This window comes from Mesitornis unicolor, unplaced genomic scaffold (genome assembly GCF_000695765.1).
Source record: "Mesitornis unicolor isolate BGI_N332 unplaced genomic scaffold, ASM69576v1 scaffold9496, whole genome shotgun sequence".
NCBI lineage: Eukaryota > Metazoa > Chordata > Aves > Mesitornithiformes > Mesitornithidae > Mesitornis > Mesitornis unicolor.
The window spans coordinates 78,034-94,000 of record NW_010188937.1 but is presented as its reverse complement, the minus strand read 5'-3'; the positions used below and the strand labels follow the sequence as shown (position 1 = coordinate 94,000).

General features: G+C 40.4%; 1 protein-coding gene across 1 annotated transcript in view; it reads right to left on the bottom strand.

Moving 5' to 3' along the window:
* The window catches only part of CLCN1 (chloride channel, voltage-sensitive 1), a 38,189-nt gene that overhangs the window by 4,158 nt on the left and 18,064 nt on the right, over positions 1–15,967 (bottom strand). Inside the window, exons 9-20 of the mRNA XM_010185894.1 lie at positions 13,276–13,360; positions 10,849–10,950; positions 9,021–9,105; positions 8,457–8,606; positions 5,811–5,880; positions 4,103–4,213; positions 3,760–4,015; positions 2,906–3,039; positions 2,162–2,388; positions 1,935–2,040; positions 1,792–1,848; positions 166–248 (exon numbers count right to left, since the gene is read on the bottom strand). Coding sequence (XP_010184196.1) covers positions 166–248; positions 1,792–1,848; positions 1,935–2,040; positions 2,162–2,388; positions 2,906–3,039; positions 3,760–4,015; positions 4,103–4,213; positions 5,811–5,880; positions 8,457–8,606; positions 9,021–9,105; positions 10,849–10,950; positions 13,276–13,360 — 1,466 coding nt within the window. The remainder of the gene's footprint in view (positions 1–165; positions 249–1,791; positions 1,849–1,934; positions 2,041–2,161; positions 2,389–2,905; positions 3,040–3,759; positions 4,016–4,102; positions 4,214–5,810; positions 5,881–8,456; positions 8,607–9,020; positions 9,106–10,848; positions 10,951–13,275; positions 13,361–15,967) is intronic.

Genomic DNA, 15,967 nt, shown 5'->3' with positions numbered 1-15,967 from the left:
CACTCTTTCTACTTGGAGAAAGTTCTCCACTGATGCTGTCAGAATTCAAGACCATAGGCATGTGCACACTTTGGCCAGATGCTGAATGACTCTGAGTAGTAGGTTCTATTTCCATTGCATTCCCTTCCCTCTTTAGGGTACTACCAGGCTCTCTGTACCCCTAACCTGGACGGCACTCTCTGTTTCACGAGGACGGTTGTAATGGCACAAGAGCTGCTGGATCAGTTGCCTCAATCTCCTGAAACTGCCTGAAGGATGGAAACAAACACATGGATAAGAGAGAAGAACAAGTGAGAGACAAAAGTACAAAGCCACTTGCCCAAGGCAGGCTGGGAAATAATATGAGGGACATAGGAGATGGTATATAACAAGGCTGAGCCAGTCACAATCTAGCATTCAATTTGTAAGATGGTGTCTGGGACATGCCAGAAAAAGTATTCCCATGCAATATCTTTTCCTCAGGGAAAGGAAACAAACCATTACAAAGTAGCCCTTGCATATAATATTCCTGAATAAAAACAAAACAAAACAAAACAAAACCCCAAACCAAACAACAACAATAACAACAACAAAACAGAAGCAAGACTACTAACACAGCAAACAATCACATACAAGGGATAAACTGCTGTGATTAGAGGTTTCTGCAGTCTACAAAGAGAATATGGTTTGGAGGATGAGTATGGAAAGGGGAAGTGAGAATTTGGAAATTACTTCAAAGACAAAAAGTATCAACAGCCTGAATGTGACAGGTACGAAGGGTTGAGGGGTCCATGGGTTGTGCCAGCAGTGTAATGGTGGGAATGAAAAAGACTGCAGAATTAGTCTCCCAGGCAGGAGAGTCGGGAATTAGCAAGAGGAGGAGATAGAGTTTAGTGCTCTTGGGAAGTGAAGGAGGTTGTGGAGGAAGGTTAGTCAGAGATAATGACAGCTGTGAGCCAGACTAAAAATTTTGGCAGGGAAAGCCTGTTGAAGTCACCCCTGCTCTATATTCCGGGATCACTCAGTACTAGCGTAATGTAAAATGTCTCACACACTGTCCTTGTTTTAATATAATTTTTTTTCTGATTTGATGAGGAAGGTGGATGGCTGTCCCACAACTCTACTGCTCTAGAAGCATAAATTGGTTTTTCCTATGACTTTGAGGTTTAGTCATACATGAATAGTATTAAGGAACCAGAATGTGCTATATGCTGTATTACATGCTAACCTTTGGGTGCCTGAAAGCGAGCGCCAGAGCCCTATCCTCTGTATTCATTCTCAAGATGGGGCTACACCTCCGTGCTTACTCACTCTCTGCATATTTCAAGACACATAAATGAAAATAAAACACCAAAACAGCTCACCTGTTTTATACATTTTATAGGAATTAAAAATAAGCTATAAGTACAGTCTTGGAAGCAGAGCTAATATGGGCTGAGGTGGCACACAAAGAACACTATACCTCAGTATTTGTCCATCATATTAATGTGTGTCTACACAGAGGAGCTGTTCAGTTTTGGAGATGGCTGAGCAACAGCCTAAACTACTTGAAACCCAAGTACACGTTTAGCTTTCAAGCTGCATTTCCCAGGGAAATTCATTTGCGGGATAAAGGAGGCAAGAGATGAGACCCTTCCATGCAGACTTTCCAGAAAATCTCTGAGGAAATGTTATTGCAAAGGATAGAGTGGGGAGTACTGCCAAAAAGAGGCAGCCTGAGTGGGCCTACTTTAGCCATGCTTTCTGAAGGATCACAGACAGAAAATATTTCCAGGTATGTTACACTGATGTTGAGATGCGTTAAAAAAGTACCTTTAATACAGGAAGAGCAGAGAAAGCTCCTTCTCTCAGTCTCTGGGAAATCAGCACCTCGCACAGGCACGTACACACAGTTAGCATGAAAGCTTCCACAAGCTGGCTAAGATGTTCCTGAAGCATGCTGGAAGTTACCATACCTGGGGGCTGCTGTGGCTCCAAAGTTTCAGGCGTTTGTTTAAGAGGACTTGTCGGGCCATTGGGCTCCTCTGGGTAACTGGGAGTGGGAGTTGGGGGCCGAGGCAGCTGTTACAGAAAGGAGAGAAAATAAAGTCCACCCTGTTTCGTTTCTTTCTTAGCTTTCCCAAATGCCTTACTGCTTCTTAAGCAGTCTCTGTGTTGCTATCTCTCCACTTCTCTGCCTCACCTCTCCCTTCTCATCTGTATCCTCATCCTCATCGACATAAGCAAAAGATTCATGCTTCAGCTTCGGCAGGGTTGCCCACGGTCCCCTGCTGTGCCCATCATACGGTGCATTAGCCAGCTTCTGCTGCACTTCTCTGTTGTGGAGCTGTCGCCGTTCTGGGCTTATCTGTCTTTGGAGGAGAGCCTGCAGATCAGATCGCTCCACAGACCCCAGAAGGACCATGGTCTCTGCATAGCACAGGGCAGAGAAGCCATTAAGCCACCTCAAGGTTTTGAATGTCCCCTCACACACTGTCCCTTGCTCCCTACAACCTCTTCAAAGTGCTCCTGTACTATCTGGAGCTATACAAGTGTCACTGACCAGCCCTGCTAGTTGCTGCTAATACACTGTGGGGCTGTGGGAAGCTCACCATCCCTGAGTTGTGCCGCTCCTCAGTACCGCATCAGAAGCAGGCTCTTTACATGTGCAAGATCCCTCTCTGTTGTCACAGCTCAGTCCACAAACTTCCCACACACCTCCCTTACCTGCTCTATTTGCTTCACTCCCCATGCTCCAGCTTAGCTGGCTGACCAGCTGAAACAGCCTGCTGTCAATGCATGATCCATAGTGGAAGATTTTTAGGATTATTTTTTTATGTAGCGGGTCACACTATCTCCTTCACAGCGAGTAACTAGAGACCTAGTTTATTGGGCCCTTTAAACTGAGATAGTCTTCAGGAAGGACCAGTTACTCCACATTGCTTACCTGGTGAGTCTACCAAAGGCAAAGTCTTAACAGTGGTGCTTTGCAGTAGAGTTTGCAAGTCTCGGTATTTACAGTTGGAGGAGACAAATTTCACATCTTGGACCATAATATCCTCAACAAAGATATTGTATTTGCTGTGAATTTATAGACAGTAAGGTGAAGAGTTAGCATGTTAAAAATGTCTGGTAGATAAATTCCTTAAAGAAATATATAAATGACCACCTCTTTAAAAAGTGCTGTCAGTACAGTTGCTAAATAATCTTCTGTGAAATAACCAGAGGACTTCCCAACAGAATCAACACAAGTTAACTAGATTTTCATTACAGTTGTATTCCACTCCATTACCCCTCACCATAAAAACACACACATATATATACAGATATGTATGTTTTAAATATACATACCTATGGATATTATATATACTAGAGAGAGGAAGACATGTATATGAATAACTGAATTTTGTTTTAAGCAAAATATCCAAATAAAATATTCCAAACATTTGCTGAAGAAAAAAAATCCAAACCGCACTGAATTCAGAAAAAAAAAAAAGGAAATGAGACATTTGACTTTTAAATGTTTATACCGAAGCATTTTGGTAATACTGATACAAATTCAGTAACATTGCAGATTATTCAAACCTCTGCTTTCACTGAAAAAATACCCCAGGACTTTTCTCCATTTCTGTTTATGAACACTAATTCTACTCCACCATTTGTTTTTCCTCACTCAAGGCCTATTCTGCCTTTTTATTTTCTTTGTAGTACTCTCTCCTTTTCATGACCTTTTATTCTCCCATGGTCTCATCCTCTTCTGCTTTATTTCTTTGCCACTCCACCTCTGTTTTCCAACTATACCTTATATGATTCCAGCCCAGGTCTGGCAGGTAGGGCAACTTCTTCACCTGGATGATGCTATCATAGAGGCTGGGCTGCAGACTCTGGGCCACCATGTTGGCAAGAATGACAGCCACCATCATTGGGAGGATGTGAGAGATCTGACCTGTCAGCTCGAAGCAGATCACAGCAGTGGAGACAGTGTGGCTCACTGCTCCCGTCAGAGCTGCTGCACCTTTGCCAGGTAGGGTGGAAAAGAAATAGGGAGAGAAGATGACTGTTATAGAGAAACAGCATGCCATGTCAACCAGGAAAGTCATGGGGATGGGACCAGGTGAAGAGAAATAAAGACATGGAGACTCACCAATGACAGCATACCCTCCAGGTAAGACTTGATAAACAATACCATCAAAGAGGATCCCATCCGGAAAAAGCGATGCTGTGATTTCCCCAATAAGACGCCCAAATGCAGCACCTGGAAAATATCACTGACAATTATGGAATTAGCATCTAAGGAACTCCCAGACTGTGCTGTGCAGCTGTGCTGGGCAATCACTTGAGTATTTTCTAACAGAAACAAAGTCACAACTTACAGTAAAATGATACTGAGACTAAAGAGTAGTTCTCAGTTACAAAATATAGAAAAGGACAAAAAAGTACTAAGATATGTAAATACAGTTGACCCCTCATTCTTCCACTTTGGTACACTAGGCAGAGTGGTATTTGTGATTCCCAGGTAGGAAGAAATATTTTCAGAATATGTACAATGTCAGTCCAGATCACAGTTGAGGCTCTTCACATACTCGTTTTATGAATGTCTGAACACTAGAATCACAACTTGCAGAAGCGTTTAGGTGGGAGGGGATTTTTGGAGGTCTTGTTCTGACTCTTGCTTACAACAGGGCTAATTTCAAAGTGAGATCAAGTCACCTAGGGCCTTGTCCAGATAAGTGTTAAATGTCTGCAAGGATGGAGATTCTCCAGCCTTTCTGAGTACCTTGACCAAGCAAACAATTCTTATGTCCCATCAGAATTTCCCCTGTTGCAACTTGTGCTTTTACCTCCTATTTACTGTGTGTCTCTAAGAGAAGTCTTTCTATCCTCTCTATCCTCCTCTGCTGCATTAAGTGGTGAAGGCTGCAGTTAGATCCCTTCTTGGCCTTCTCTTCTGCAAGTTGAACAAGCCCAACTTCTTCAGGCTCTCCTTTTTTTTTTTTTTTTTTTGTGCTTCAGCTCACCAGCAGTCTCAGTGGCCACCACTGGACTGACTACACTTTGTCAAAATCTCTTGCATTGGTGGACACAGAATGGCACAGTATTCCAGAATTGTGACCAAAATACTGAATGCAGGGAAATAACCATTATCTTTGCCTTGCTGGCTGAGCTTGTCTTACTACAGCCTTGTTTGTGTTTAGCCTTCATCACTGCAGGGGCATGCTACTAATTCATATTCAGTTGCTGCCTGTCAGAACCCAGAGGTCCTTAGCACACTTCATTTCATTTAAGAGCTGTGGCTACTTAATGCTGAACTCCATGATTTGGTACACCCCAGTCTAAAATAGCCTCTCCTTCTTGACATTAACATCATATTATTTTTGATTTTTGGTCTTGGAATTAAAACCAGTTAAAAACCAATAAACTCCCTTATTTTACCACATTTCAGTCAGATGAATAAGTGGTGGATTACATTGCAGGTACTAGTTCTGGGGTTATCTCTTCTACTTGGCCTTCAAGGGTGAAAGGAGAAACTATTACTAATTGTAAGATGAGAGTTTCTCTGTAGGTGAAGAGGTAGAGAAACTAGAAGGCCGTGTGTCAGTATGCCTCCCCACAGTATGGCTTTCCTTATGTAAAAAGACAGGGATTTCCTCCTCAGCATTTGGATTTAGAGGGAGGGAAAATGACAGAAGCAGAGATTCAGAGGCTGGTATATGGACTGTTGATGTCATAGAGATCAAGTGATAACAAGAGTCTTTGTTCACTAGAAGAAACTTACTGGGTACATATGCAATGTCTCTCTTAACCTCTCCATCTGTCAGACCTGTATACTGCAACACAAGATTGGAACTCACCCAAAACAAAAACAGGCATGAAGCCTCCACAGGGGATTGGCATCGTGGTAGCAATGACAGCCATCCAGAACTAGAACAGAGGTAGAGGATGCGGTTGTTACTGAGAAGCAATAGCATTTCCTGCAGCCCCACTCTACTGCCCAGCCTGTGAATCTATGAGGAGACATGTTCTGAGATATCTGGCAGTTCAGCCAGAAAGTGGAGGGTAAAGGGGCTGGAGAAACTCTGGCAACATACCAGCACTGATACAGATGACCTCTGGGTGGCTGCTATAGTGGCATGGAAGCTGAATCACCAAGGAGATGGATAAATGTGAGAAGTTCTTTGCCTTGGACCTCAGAAGTTATTTCCTACTGCTCCAAACAGCTTAGCTTTTCATAGAACAGGGTTGTCAAAATTTCACAGAAGGATTTTGGTGTGAAAGGAAACCCCGGAGGTCTCTCTCCCAACTCCCTGCTCCAAAAAGGGCTAATTCCTAGGTTAGGTCAGGTTGCTCAGGACCTTCTCCAGGTGACTTCTGAACATCTTCAAGGGTGGAGATTCCTCAGCTTTTCTGGGCATTTGTGCCACTGCTAACCCACACTCAGGGGAGAATTTTTTCCTGAGGTCAAGAAGTTTCCTTTATTATAGTTTGTGTCTATTGCCTCTTGTCTGATCAGTAGGATGAGCAAAATGATGAAAATCTTCCTGGTACTGCTAAGACCAACTAAAATGCTAAACCAGCACATACAGATATCTTCTGGAGGCAACAGCCTCATCTTACAAATACCTCAAAGACCAGTACACTTGGACTTTCCCAGGCAATATCACAAGAAATATCCACAGTTGAGGAAAACGTAAAGAATGCAGCTGTTTCTAAAGCTTGTACAAAGAAGTATACTGGCAAGATGTCCCTTGCTGCAGCAGCATCATCCATACGAGAGTCAAGCATGGTCCAGCACATCAAGAGCAATACTTTCAGGTATTTCAGGACCGTATTCTCCTCAGAGTGGTAAATCCTTCCTGTTCAAAGACCGCCTTTGAGGAGGTGATACCTCTGCAGACATTATTGTAGCTGTAGGCAGATGAGATGCTAATCTTTAGTTCAGTGAGGGGAAATCCACCCAAGGCAGATTTTCCACTGTGAATCTCATAGGATTGTTGGCATAAAAGGGAAAATGAAGCCAGGAGATAGCCTGCCATTTAGGAAAGCTCTCTACAAAGGTAACAAAGCACCAGCAGAATAGCATCTCTCAGCCCATTATAGAGGAACACGTTGTGAGGATGGGTTGGACCATCAATTTGATACTGGCTATTGCTCTTCTCTTCCATAAGCCATTTGAATATTCTAGAGAAGAAGCTCCTGGCTGGCTACAGAGGCTAGCAAGCTGCAGAAGTGGAGTACTGCTAACTAAGCTCTGTTTTTGCAGTACCAAACACAAGCCAAATACAGCTGAGAATTTGGACTAGAGTGCTGTGAAGAATCAGGCCGGGTCTTTGCCCAGAATCCAAACAGCAGTTTCTTTTTCATGTGAAAAAATCCAGAAGAAAATAAAATGCTTGGAGCATTTATCTAGTGAGTTGAGAAAGCCTTTAGTTAATGGGACAAGGCCAATCAACTTAGTGTCTGGGGATACAGCTCTTCCAAAGGAGAACAGATGGACTCGGGATAGATAGACCATGCAGTCCATCCCTCTTTTCTTCAAGTAAATGAGACCTCATCTGCTTGATATGCTATAATCAGAATTATCACAGAAGCAGAACCTTTAACTGCCTGTCAGAAATTTGATGCAGTGTTTTACTTTAGGTGGAATCAGCTTTGTCAATTAGCCATTAATGTCCGTTCCTGATCAACTGATATTGCTAGGTGGCCTCAGCACTTTTGCTCCTTTGCAACAAACCCCCCCCCCATTTCTATGATATATTTTCCTTTCACCCCTCCCCTTAGGAAAACTTCTTTCTTGATAGTTGTATTTTGAACACTGGGATATAGTATTTTCTTCTTTCAAATTTCTTCTCTTACTTTGCCATGTGTGAGTTACATAGCTGATCCCTTCAGAGACTGAACAGTTGCAATTTCCACAGACCATGTCAGCTCAGAACATTTAATCTGCTGTTGCTTTCCAAGAAGTGAGCAAAACTGCTTTCAGCTGCATTTCTTCATCAAGTTGTGGTACTGTTAACAAATCGTTGAGCCTCAGGCACCTATAGATTGTGCTTACATATTCTTATTTGTCTCCTATCTGCAGTCAGGACTATGAAGTAGACTGTATCAGACTTTGTTTAGACTAAATATAAATTATCTGAGAGCTTTTTACTCAGTTACTTATTTTTCTGGAACTTGAGAGAACTTTCCTGACATAGTCCTTCCTACTGACTACTACACAGTGAGTACTAAGGTCAGTCAGCAGGATGATGAGGAAGATGACCCAGGGAGGAGTGGAGGCGGCTACTTTATTAAGGCCAGGAAACTATTCCCTAATAATTTTGGTAATCTTGCATTCAAAGTGGGCAAACATCACATTAAGAGATGCAAGACTGCATTTCAGTTGTACTGCTTCATTCAATATCCAGAAACTCCTTATTGGCAGTTCCCAAACTAATTTACAAAGGATCGAGAACATTCACTCTGCGTAGAGAAGGGTTATAGTCAACTGAGTTTCCTACCTTTACGACAAAGAAAAGCAGGACAATGACGAAGACACTGACTTTGGGATGGATCCAAGCAGCAGATTGCCCTAGGACTTGAGGATCCCCTGTGTATGTTGCCCAGGTATAGTTATCAAAGAGAGTGCTGATGGCTTCCCGTGGCATCAACTAAACACCAAAAATACAGGCACGAGACATGAGGTTAGATGGAGTAAATATTCTACCTCTGTTCCAAGAAAGTGAAGAAATTTTTACTTCAGTAATTCATGATTATGAGACTTAATTCACATTTTTATCCTTCAGGAAGAAAGATATGACTTAAACTGAATTGGTGAAAGGGTAACTACTTTCACTCATGGGGTAACATTTTCATTGTTTCTTGCTTAGGAGAGTGGACCTTTTTCAAGTTTTATATGAAGGAGACAGCAGAGATCGTAAGTCTCCGAATATAGTTCCTCCTTGGTCCAGACTCCTCCCAAATCTTTCTTCCCCTTTCCATTACATAAGGTTATTGGGGTACAGGATAAGGGGATACTGCTCCGCAGAATTGCATAAAATTACAAACACACATCCCACTCTCACCTCTCCTGCCATGAACTGCCCAAATCCTGGAGGAAAGGTCATAGTTGCTATAAAGAAGGTTATAACCCCAGGGTATATGAGGCGACTGAAAAGGAAAGAAAAGTTTATTAAAATACAAGCTCATATTCTTTTCTTTTAGCACTATCACTTCAGGAATATGAATGCTATATCTGTGAAAGCTCTCTGCCACATCTGTATCCATTGCTTTGGAGTTCTGTTACTGGCAGTTTAATGACCTGCTCCGCTTGAACATTGTAATTCATAGAGAGTCAGCAGAAATATTTTTCCCATCAGAATTAATGTAATAGGAGGAATGAGAGGGAGAGAAGGATGTATAAAATGCACAGGCTTAAATACACAGGAGAGAGCATTTACAATGATGTGTTGACCTACTGTCAAAAGCCAGCACCTCTTCTATTTGTCCTGATTATGCCAGTCTTGCCTCTTCATTCTCCATGCAATGAATCCTCTCTTAGTGCATTTAAATGTAGGGGTTTTTTCATACATTTCTGCATGCAACCTTCATTGCATTAATTCTTATGAGAAAAATGGCTTTTCTTTCCATTGAACTGCTGACTGTCACAATTTTTGGGAAGGTGTCCTTGGTGGCCAGTGGGTCTAGCTGTGCTGGGCCAGTAAGCCACAGCAGGCTGAAGCCATCTGTGTTTTACTACTGCTGTGTCTAACCCCAGGATGGGTTTCTGGGTACATTGTGACACTTCATGGGCACTTAAACAATGTGAGTCTAATTACTCCATGTGCTGGATTAGTCCTGTCAGGCTGTAGGTGTTCCCTACAGGAAGTTCTGGCTGAGATGCTGTGGTATTCAAGAACGTGAAATGTAACCTTTAATATATTTCAGTCTAAGAACATAAAAAATTATGAGAAATTAGTCAAAAGTTTGAAGTAAATTCCCACTTTTCAGACTTTGCTCCACTTCTCTATTAAATGCTGGTGCTTGTGGGTAATGATACATAAAGAAGACAGACAATTTTTCTTCCACATAGTAAATTAAGTTAGTTTGAACTTCTTTTTCACTAATTGTTTTCTTCTGCTCAGATCTGCAACTTGCTAAGAAATGTAGGCTCTCCACAGCTCTCAACTTAAAAAATTCTCACAGCATCAGATTTCTTCTGTAAAGAAGCTGAAGATATTTATAGTTAGCCACCTTTTCTTCTTCAGGTTATAAGTTTATTAGAGAGGGAAAAATAAAAGTTCAAGTGTCCTGTAAAACCTTTATTGCTAAGATTTTTATTTTGTTTTGCATTTCTCTTCCATGCTCCAATTCACACCATACAACTACTATTAGTTTCAGCTTTTGGTTTGTAAGTGTACAGTAATTGCAGCATAGTCTTTACATTTTTGCCTATGTTTTGATTAAAAAAATAGATTTTAAAGACATGGTTAGATATAAGTTGTAGTTATTTTTTTAAAAATATAAACGACGTTGAATTTATTTTTTACAGACTCTAAAAAAATAAACAGAAGCAGCATGATCTTAAGAACCCTGATCACTGATTTTCTAATTAAAAACATTTTATGTCCAATCAATAGTTTCCCTTGTCCTCTTAATGAATATTACAGCATCTCCCTTCTAAATAAAGAAGGTATTTGAATCTCTCAGGTCTAGTCAAGAAGAAAATCTAGCTCAGAACAAATTCTCTTGATGTTTGCAGATATCTTTCTCTCATATAAATTCAGTTTCTTGTATTTTTACTATCTTACACTTCAAATAGTTATACTAGCTACCAGAAAGCATTGTTGCAATCCATTACTGGTAGAATATAAAAATCTGGTTCATAAAGAGAATATCTTCAAAGGCACTCACTATTTGGTGAGAAACTGGCTCAGAGCCTTATGACGCCGGACGCATAGGACCACTTGGCGATTGAGATAAACAAAAAATGCTCCAAGGAATCCAGAACCTATCCTAAAGTGGAGAAAATGAAATAAAATCATACCAAACAACAGACAAGCACACAAACCATCAACCAAGATACTCGGTTTGGGTGTTTTTCATCTTCAGCTGTTTATGCAGTCTTTTAAATGTCACCTAGCTGGTAACTGCTACAGCAACTCACTTGAAGACATTGACTCCATGCTGAAAAGGGAGAGATTATTTTGTATGTCTTGGTCACACACACTGCCATTTTGCCACTTAATTTTTCTTTTGACTAGAGGGGGAAATCTCATCTATAAAAACCTATAAAATAAACTATAAAAAAGTCTGACAGATCTTGGTGGGGGCTGGAAAAGAGCAACTGGGCAAAGACCAATATTGCCAGAAATTAGAAAACATGTTGGAATTTGAAATAGTAAAAATGAAGCTGTAAAAATGATTGCTGATTCAGCAAAATTATATACCTACATCAAATATTAAAAGTAATAGCAACTCTTGTGCCTAAAGCAAAGTATGTAATCTCTATGGTCCTAATCACTTAGGCCTATGTCCCTGATCCTAATAAAGCCAAAAAAGTACAGTTGAGTAAGGACTGGCCTTGACCCATGTACTTTTTAGAAAAAGGGCCTAATAGTCAAAGGTGAAGTAAAAAAAAAAAAAGTGTGGAAAATAAAGATTATAAAGAAATAATTAGATAAAATGATTATTTAAAAATTGCATAGGAACAAGTTTAAACTAAATGTAAAGCTGTTTACAGGACAACATGTCCAATGAGCTTCTCTTATATTTTAAGCCAGCACTATTCAGCACTACTGTTAAAATAGACCAATCCCTTAGGAAATATAAGCCTAAGGGCTGCCCAGTGACCTAAATTTCTTTATAATACATCAAAAAGTAGATCCCTCCATTCCTTCCTATCAATTAATCAATAAAATAGAAGTGCTCGTCCCATATATAGATTTTGCAAATTAACAACATCTGCTGTCATAGAAAAGCAAGATCTACCTGTTGATAGTGCTTGGACTGGCTCAATATTTTTGTTTTACCCGAAAGTGAAGAAATATGTTGTCTAGAAAGAGAGTTCAACTTTGAGACTTAATGTTAAGAGAATGTGGAACACTCCAAGTTGGCATCAGGACTGTATTCAAGACTGTCCAAGTTTTTAGTTTTTAAAAAAATTATTATGATTTTAAAAACAAACAAAACCAACAAAAACAAAAAAGCAAACCAAAAACACAAAAAAACCCAAACAAACCAAAACAAAAGAACAAAACCCCAAACCACGATATTGGACACCCAGCCATTTGAAAGTGTTTCACTGCTGTCATATACAACTTTCCTAGCCTATGTGCAGTCCTGCAAAAGCAGGCTCTGCCAACTCCATTCAAAACACAACGATGAAAAGTTTTGCAAAAACTCCTGTACATTCATAGATTTTCAACATATTTCATGTCTTCAAAAATCCCACTTGATTTCATATTCAAGTAAATGAATGTGAGGGCAGCCTACTAAAAGGAGCTGGAAAAACCTCAACTATACTTCTGGTCTTGTATCCAGGTCTTGCAACAGAATATGTTCACAATGCCAGCACAAGTATTTGTTCTTACAGTGCATTCCCTTCACTACTGCTCTGCTGTGTTTTCCCTGGAGCCTCTCTCAAGCTCTAACCCAAAACTTTTCCTCACAGCAATTCCAAACTCAGTTCTTCTTTAGTATCTCCCAGTTCTCTTCACATTTTTCTTGAGTTTATTCTTTAATTTCCCAAAATTTCCTCCACATATTAAACCAACTTAGATACCTCCATTGAAAAAACCCTCATCTTAAGAAAGATGAAAGACACTCATCTTAATAAATTAACCCTTTTTCTCAGTGGATTCAATGAACTTTCAGTTACCCTTGCCATCACATCAAATGTACCAGCCTCTCTTGAAAAGGATAACCATTCTTGGCCTTGTAAAAGAGAAACTTCCTAGCTAAATCTTTTGTTCCATTTTTATCCAGTGAAAAAGCCATACAGGGTCAGTTCACCTGGGGATGCCATCAACATGGTTAAAGGGTCATTCAGTAAATGAATACCCAGAACCTAGACCAAGTTAGACTTACTTTTTTTCCCCCCTAGAACTTAATTTCTGGAAAAGATATATGGAAAAGAAATAACAAACATCTTAATAAATTCCTTCCTTAACCATTGTGTTACATGGGCACCATTTCTGAAGGAGGAATTCCAACAGGCATAGGTCTTATTTGTGACAGTCAACATGTCTAGAAGAGCTGTAAGTTTTTTGCAGAAGAATTCCTAACAGAGCTCACCCGATAGCCTTTGTAGAGCAAGGAGCCAGGTTCCTAGGAACTTACCCTATTATAGCAAATGCTGGCAGCTCTTGCAGATCAAAGGGGAAATCCATCCGAAAATTTGTCCTGAACAGGGCTGTGATGGTAACTTTGAGAGAAGAAAGAGGTAGAGGAGAGAAGGGAATAATGAGGTGTGAAGTTAAATGCCATGCCCTACTTTTGTAGGGGCAGAGACAGGGGAACAATATGATTAACAGGGACAGGGGAACAATATGATTAACATCATATGTTTTATTATCATATGATTTATTATCATTAATATGATTTGAACAATCATGGAATAGTTATGCTCCTGTGTGGTTTCATGACAAGTATACAACATTACAGATTGGCAGACTGCTCTGATTTTAGTAGTGCCTATTTTTCAACACTTGCAACCCTAGCACTCCCGATGGTATAGGTTTGTTTACAGAGAATGTATATTAATCTTTTAGCTACAATTCCAGATTTTTAAAAGGTTTTCTTTTGTTTCTTTTCTTCTACCATTCATTCTTCAGGAAATAAAAACTTCCCACTACACTCACTGACTCTGAAAACTGTCATTGCCAAGGCAGGCAGTGCTTATGCATCTGGAGAAGCTGTGTCACATGTTGGGATTTCCTTCTAGAAACAAAACTCAGATCCTCTCTGAAATTATACCTGAAATATTTTTGACTGGTACCAAAAGAATGAAAGTCTTAGAAATCGGAGATGGAAAAGATCAGCTAAGCCCCATCTTCTCCAGCTCACCTCTCCTGGTAGTGTTGCACCACTAAAACTGCCCAGATGTTAAAACTTGTCTAGATTTTACCTAGAGGTACCTAATTGTGTGGAAACTGTAAATATCTGTGTGCCAACTGGCGAAGTGCAAATTACCATTCTAGTGCGGAGTGGAAATGCAGCTGAATGAGGATTGATATAAATCCCAACTTGCCCTGGGTGAAGAAATTATTTGCGCAATGAGGAAAGAAAGGAAGCAGTGAATATCTAGCATTATATGATAATTACAGGAAACATCAATTACTTGTTAATTGGTCAGACAGGACCAGGTTTAGAGCAATGATTTAAACAGATCTCTGTGGGTTACATTACCTAAGATAACTAAGCCTGTCTAACCACATGCTACTATCTAAAATAGGAAGATCTTACTCCCTCTCCCTTCACTTCATTCCTTCCCTCCTGACTGCACTGTTCTTCCCCCTCATTGGGTCCACTCTGACACATTTCAAAGCTGTCACTGAGTTCTTTCATCTCATTAAAACCTAATAGAACACCTATCTCCTCTTCTATTGAATTAATCTTCTGCTGGGGAAATGAGTTGAATGGAGGGGTCCAACGAACACAGAGGTGGTACAGGGTAAGGGGAGAAGAACAGTCAGGGAGGGAAGATGGTGAAAAGCAGGATGCCCTCTTTTTTGTTAGTTCAGCCCAAGAAAGGGATCATCTCAATTTAATTTTAGGAAACTGACAGTCCAGGCCTCTATATGACAAAGCATTAAAAATCATAGTAGGGCTCACTTTCAAAGAGTTTTGCCACAGGGTGGCAAAGATGACCAGGGCAAAGCAAAACAGCCACAGCACTTAGTCTGAGTCTTTCTAGTTTACCTCTCTACTCTTACAAGACAGAAAGAGATTTCTACAGAGTCATCCCACCTATCTTCATCCTCTTTCCTGAATGAATAAGCCCTTTTCTCTCCATTGGCTATGAACTCTACTCATTTAGTGTAGCTGTCCAACTTTTACAAGGTGAAAGCTAAGAGAAGTCCAACCACGAAAGAAATTAGAAAGTCTAGTTAATGGGAAAGCCTACTTTAAAAAGTTTTGAACTTTAAAATACCACTAAGCCATGTGCAGAAATGTCAGAAGGAGCAGGAGGAAGGCAAGGTGTAAAACAGTGTGGCAAATAAGACAAAGGCTCAGGACATGGTGAAACAGAAATCCTGCAAATTGCAGAACTTCAGTCTTCCATGATTAACAAACAGGGGCCTAAGTTGCACCAGCCAGCCAGAATGGGCCACATGGTATTTGGAAAGTACAGATAATAGTGTAAAGCCAGCCAAAAAAAGCCATCAGTATCCAGAAGCCAGCAAAGATTCTGAGAGTCGAAGGAAGAAAAGAATTTTGGTGAGGTGCTACGCAACTTATTTTCCCCTGTTTACTCTGAAGTGATTGCCCAGGGCATGGGCACAGAGAGAGGCTGCAGGAACTAGGTCTGTTCAGCCTGGAAATGAGAAGGCTCAATGGGGCTTTAACAGCAGTCTCCCCTACCTCATGGGGAAGTTGTAAAAACACAGTGAAAGAAAGAGGCACAACTTCCATCAGGGAATTTTGTGTATGTATATTGAACAAATGCTTCTTTTTTGGGGAGGTGTTTCAGCACTGGAACAGATGCCCAGGGAGGCAGTGGAAATTTATCCCTGCTGTAAGCAGGAGTCTGGAATAGAAAGCCCCAGGGGTCTCTTCCAAACAAAATCTTTCTGTGATTCTATGATTAAGAATTTTCTGTGGAAGACAGCAAAATCTGCACAGGATACTGAATCAGTTTACCATTGTTGGAAGCAGAGAGGACTGCATAAGAAAAGCAATACTCTGTGTTGATGAATGCAAAGCAATAAAGTGAGGGAAGATTATTGATACATTAGAAAGGAATCTAATTTAACAATAGTATTTCAAGAAAGAAAATTGGATCACTGTAGATCACTCTTAGAAAATAGTC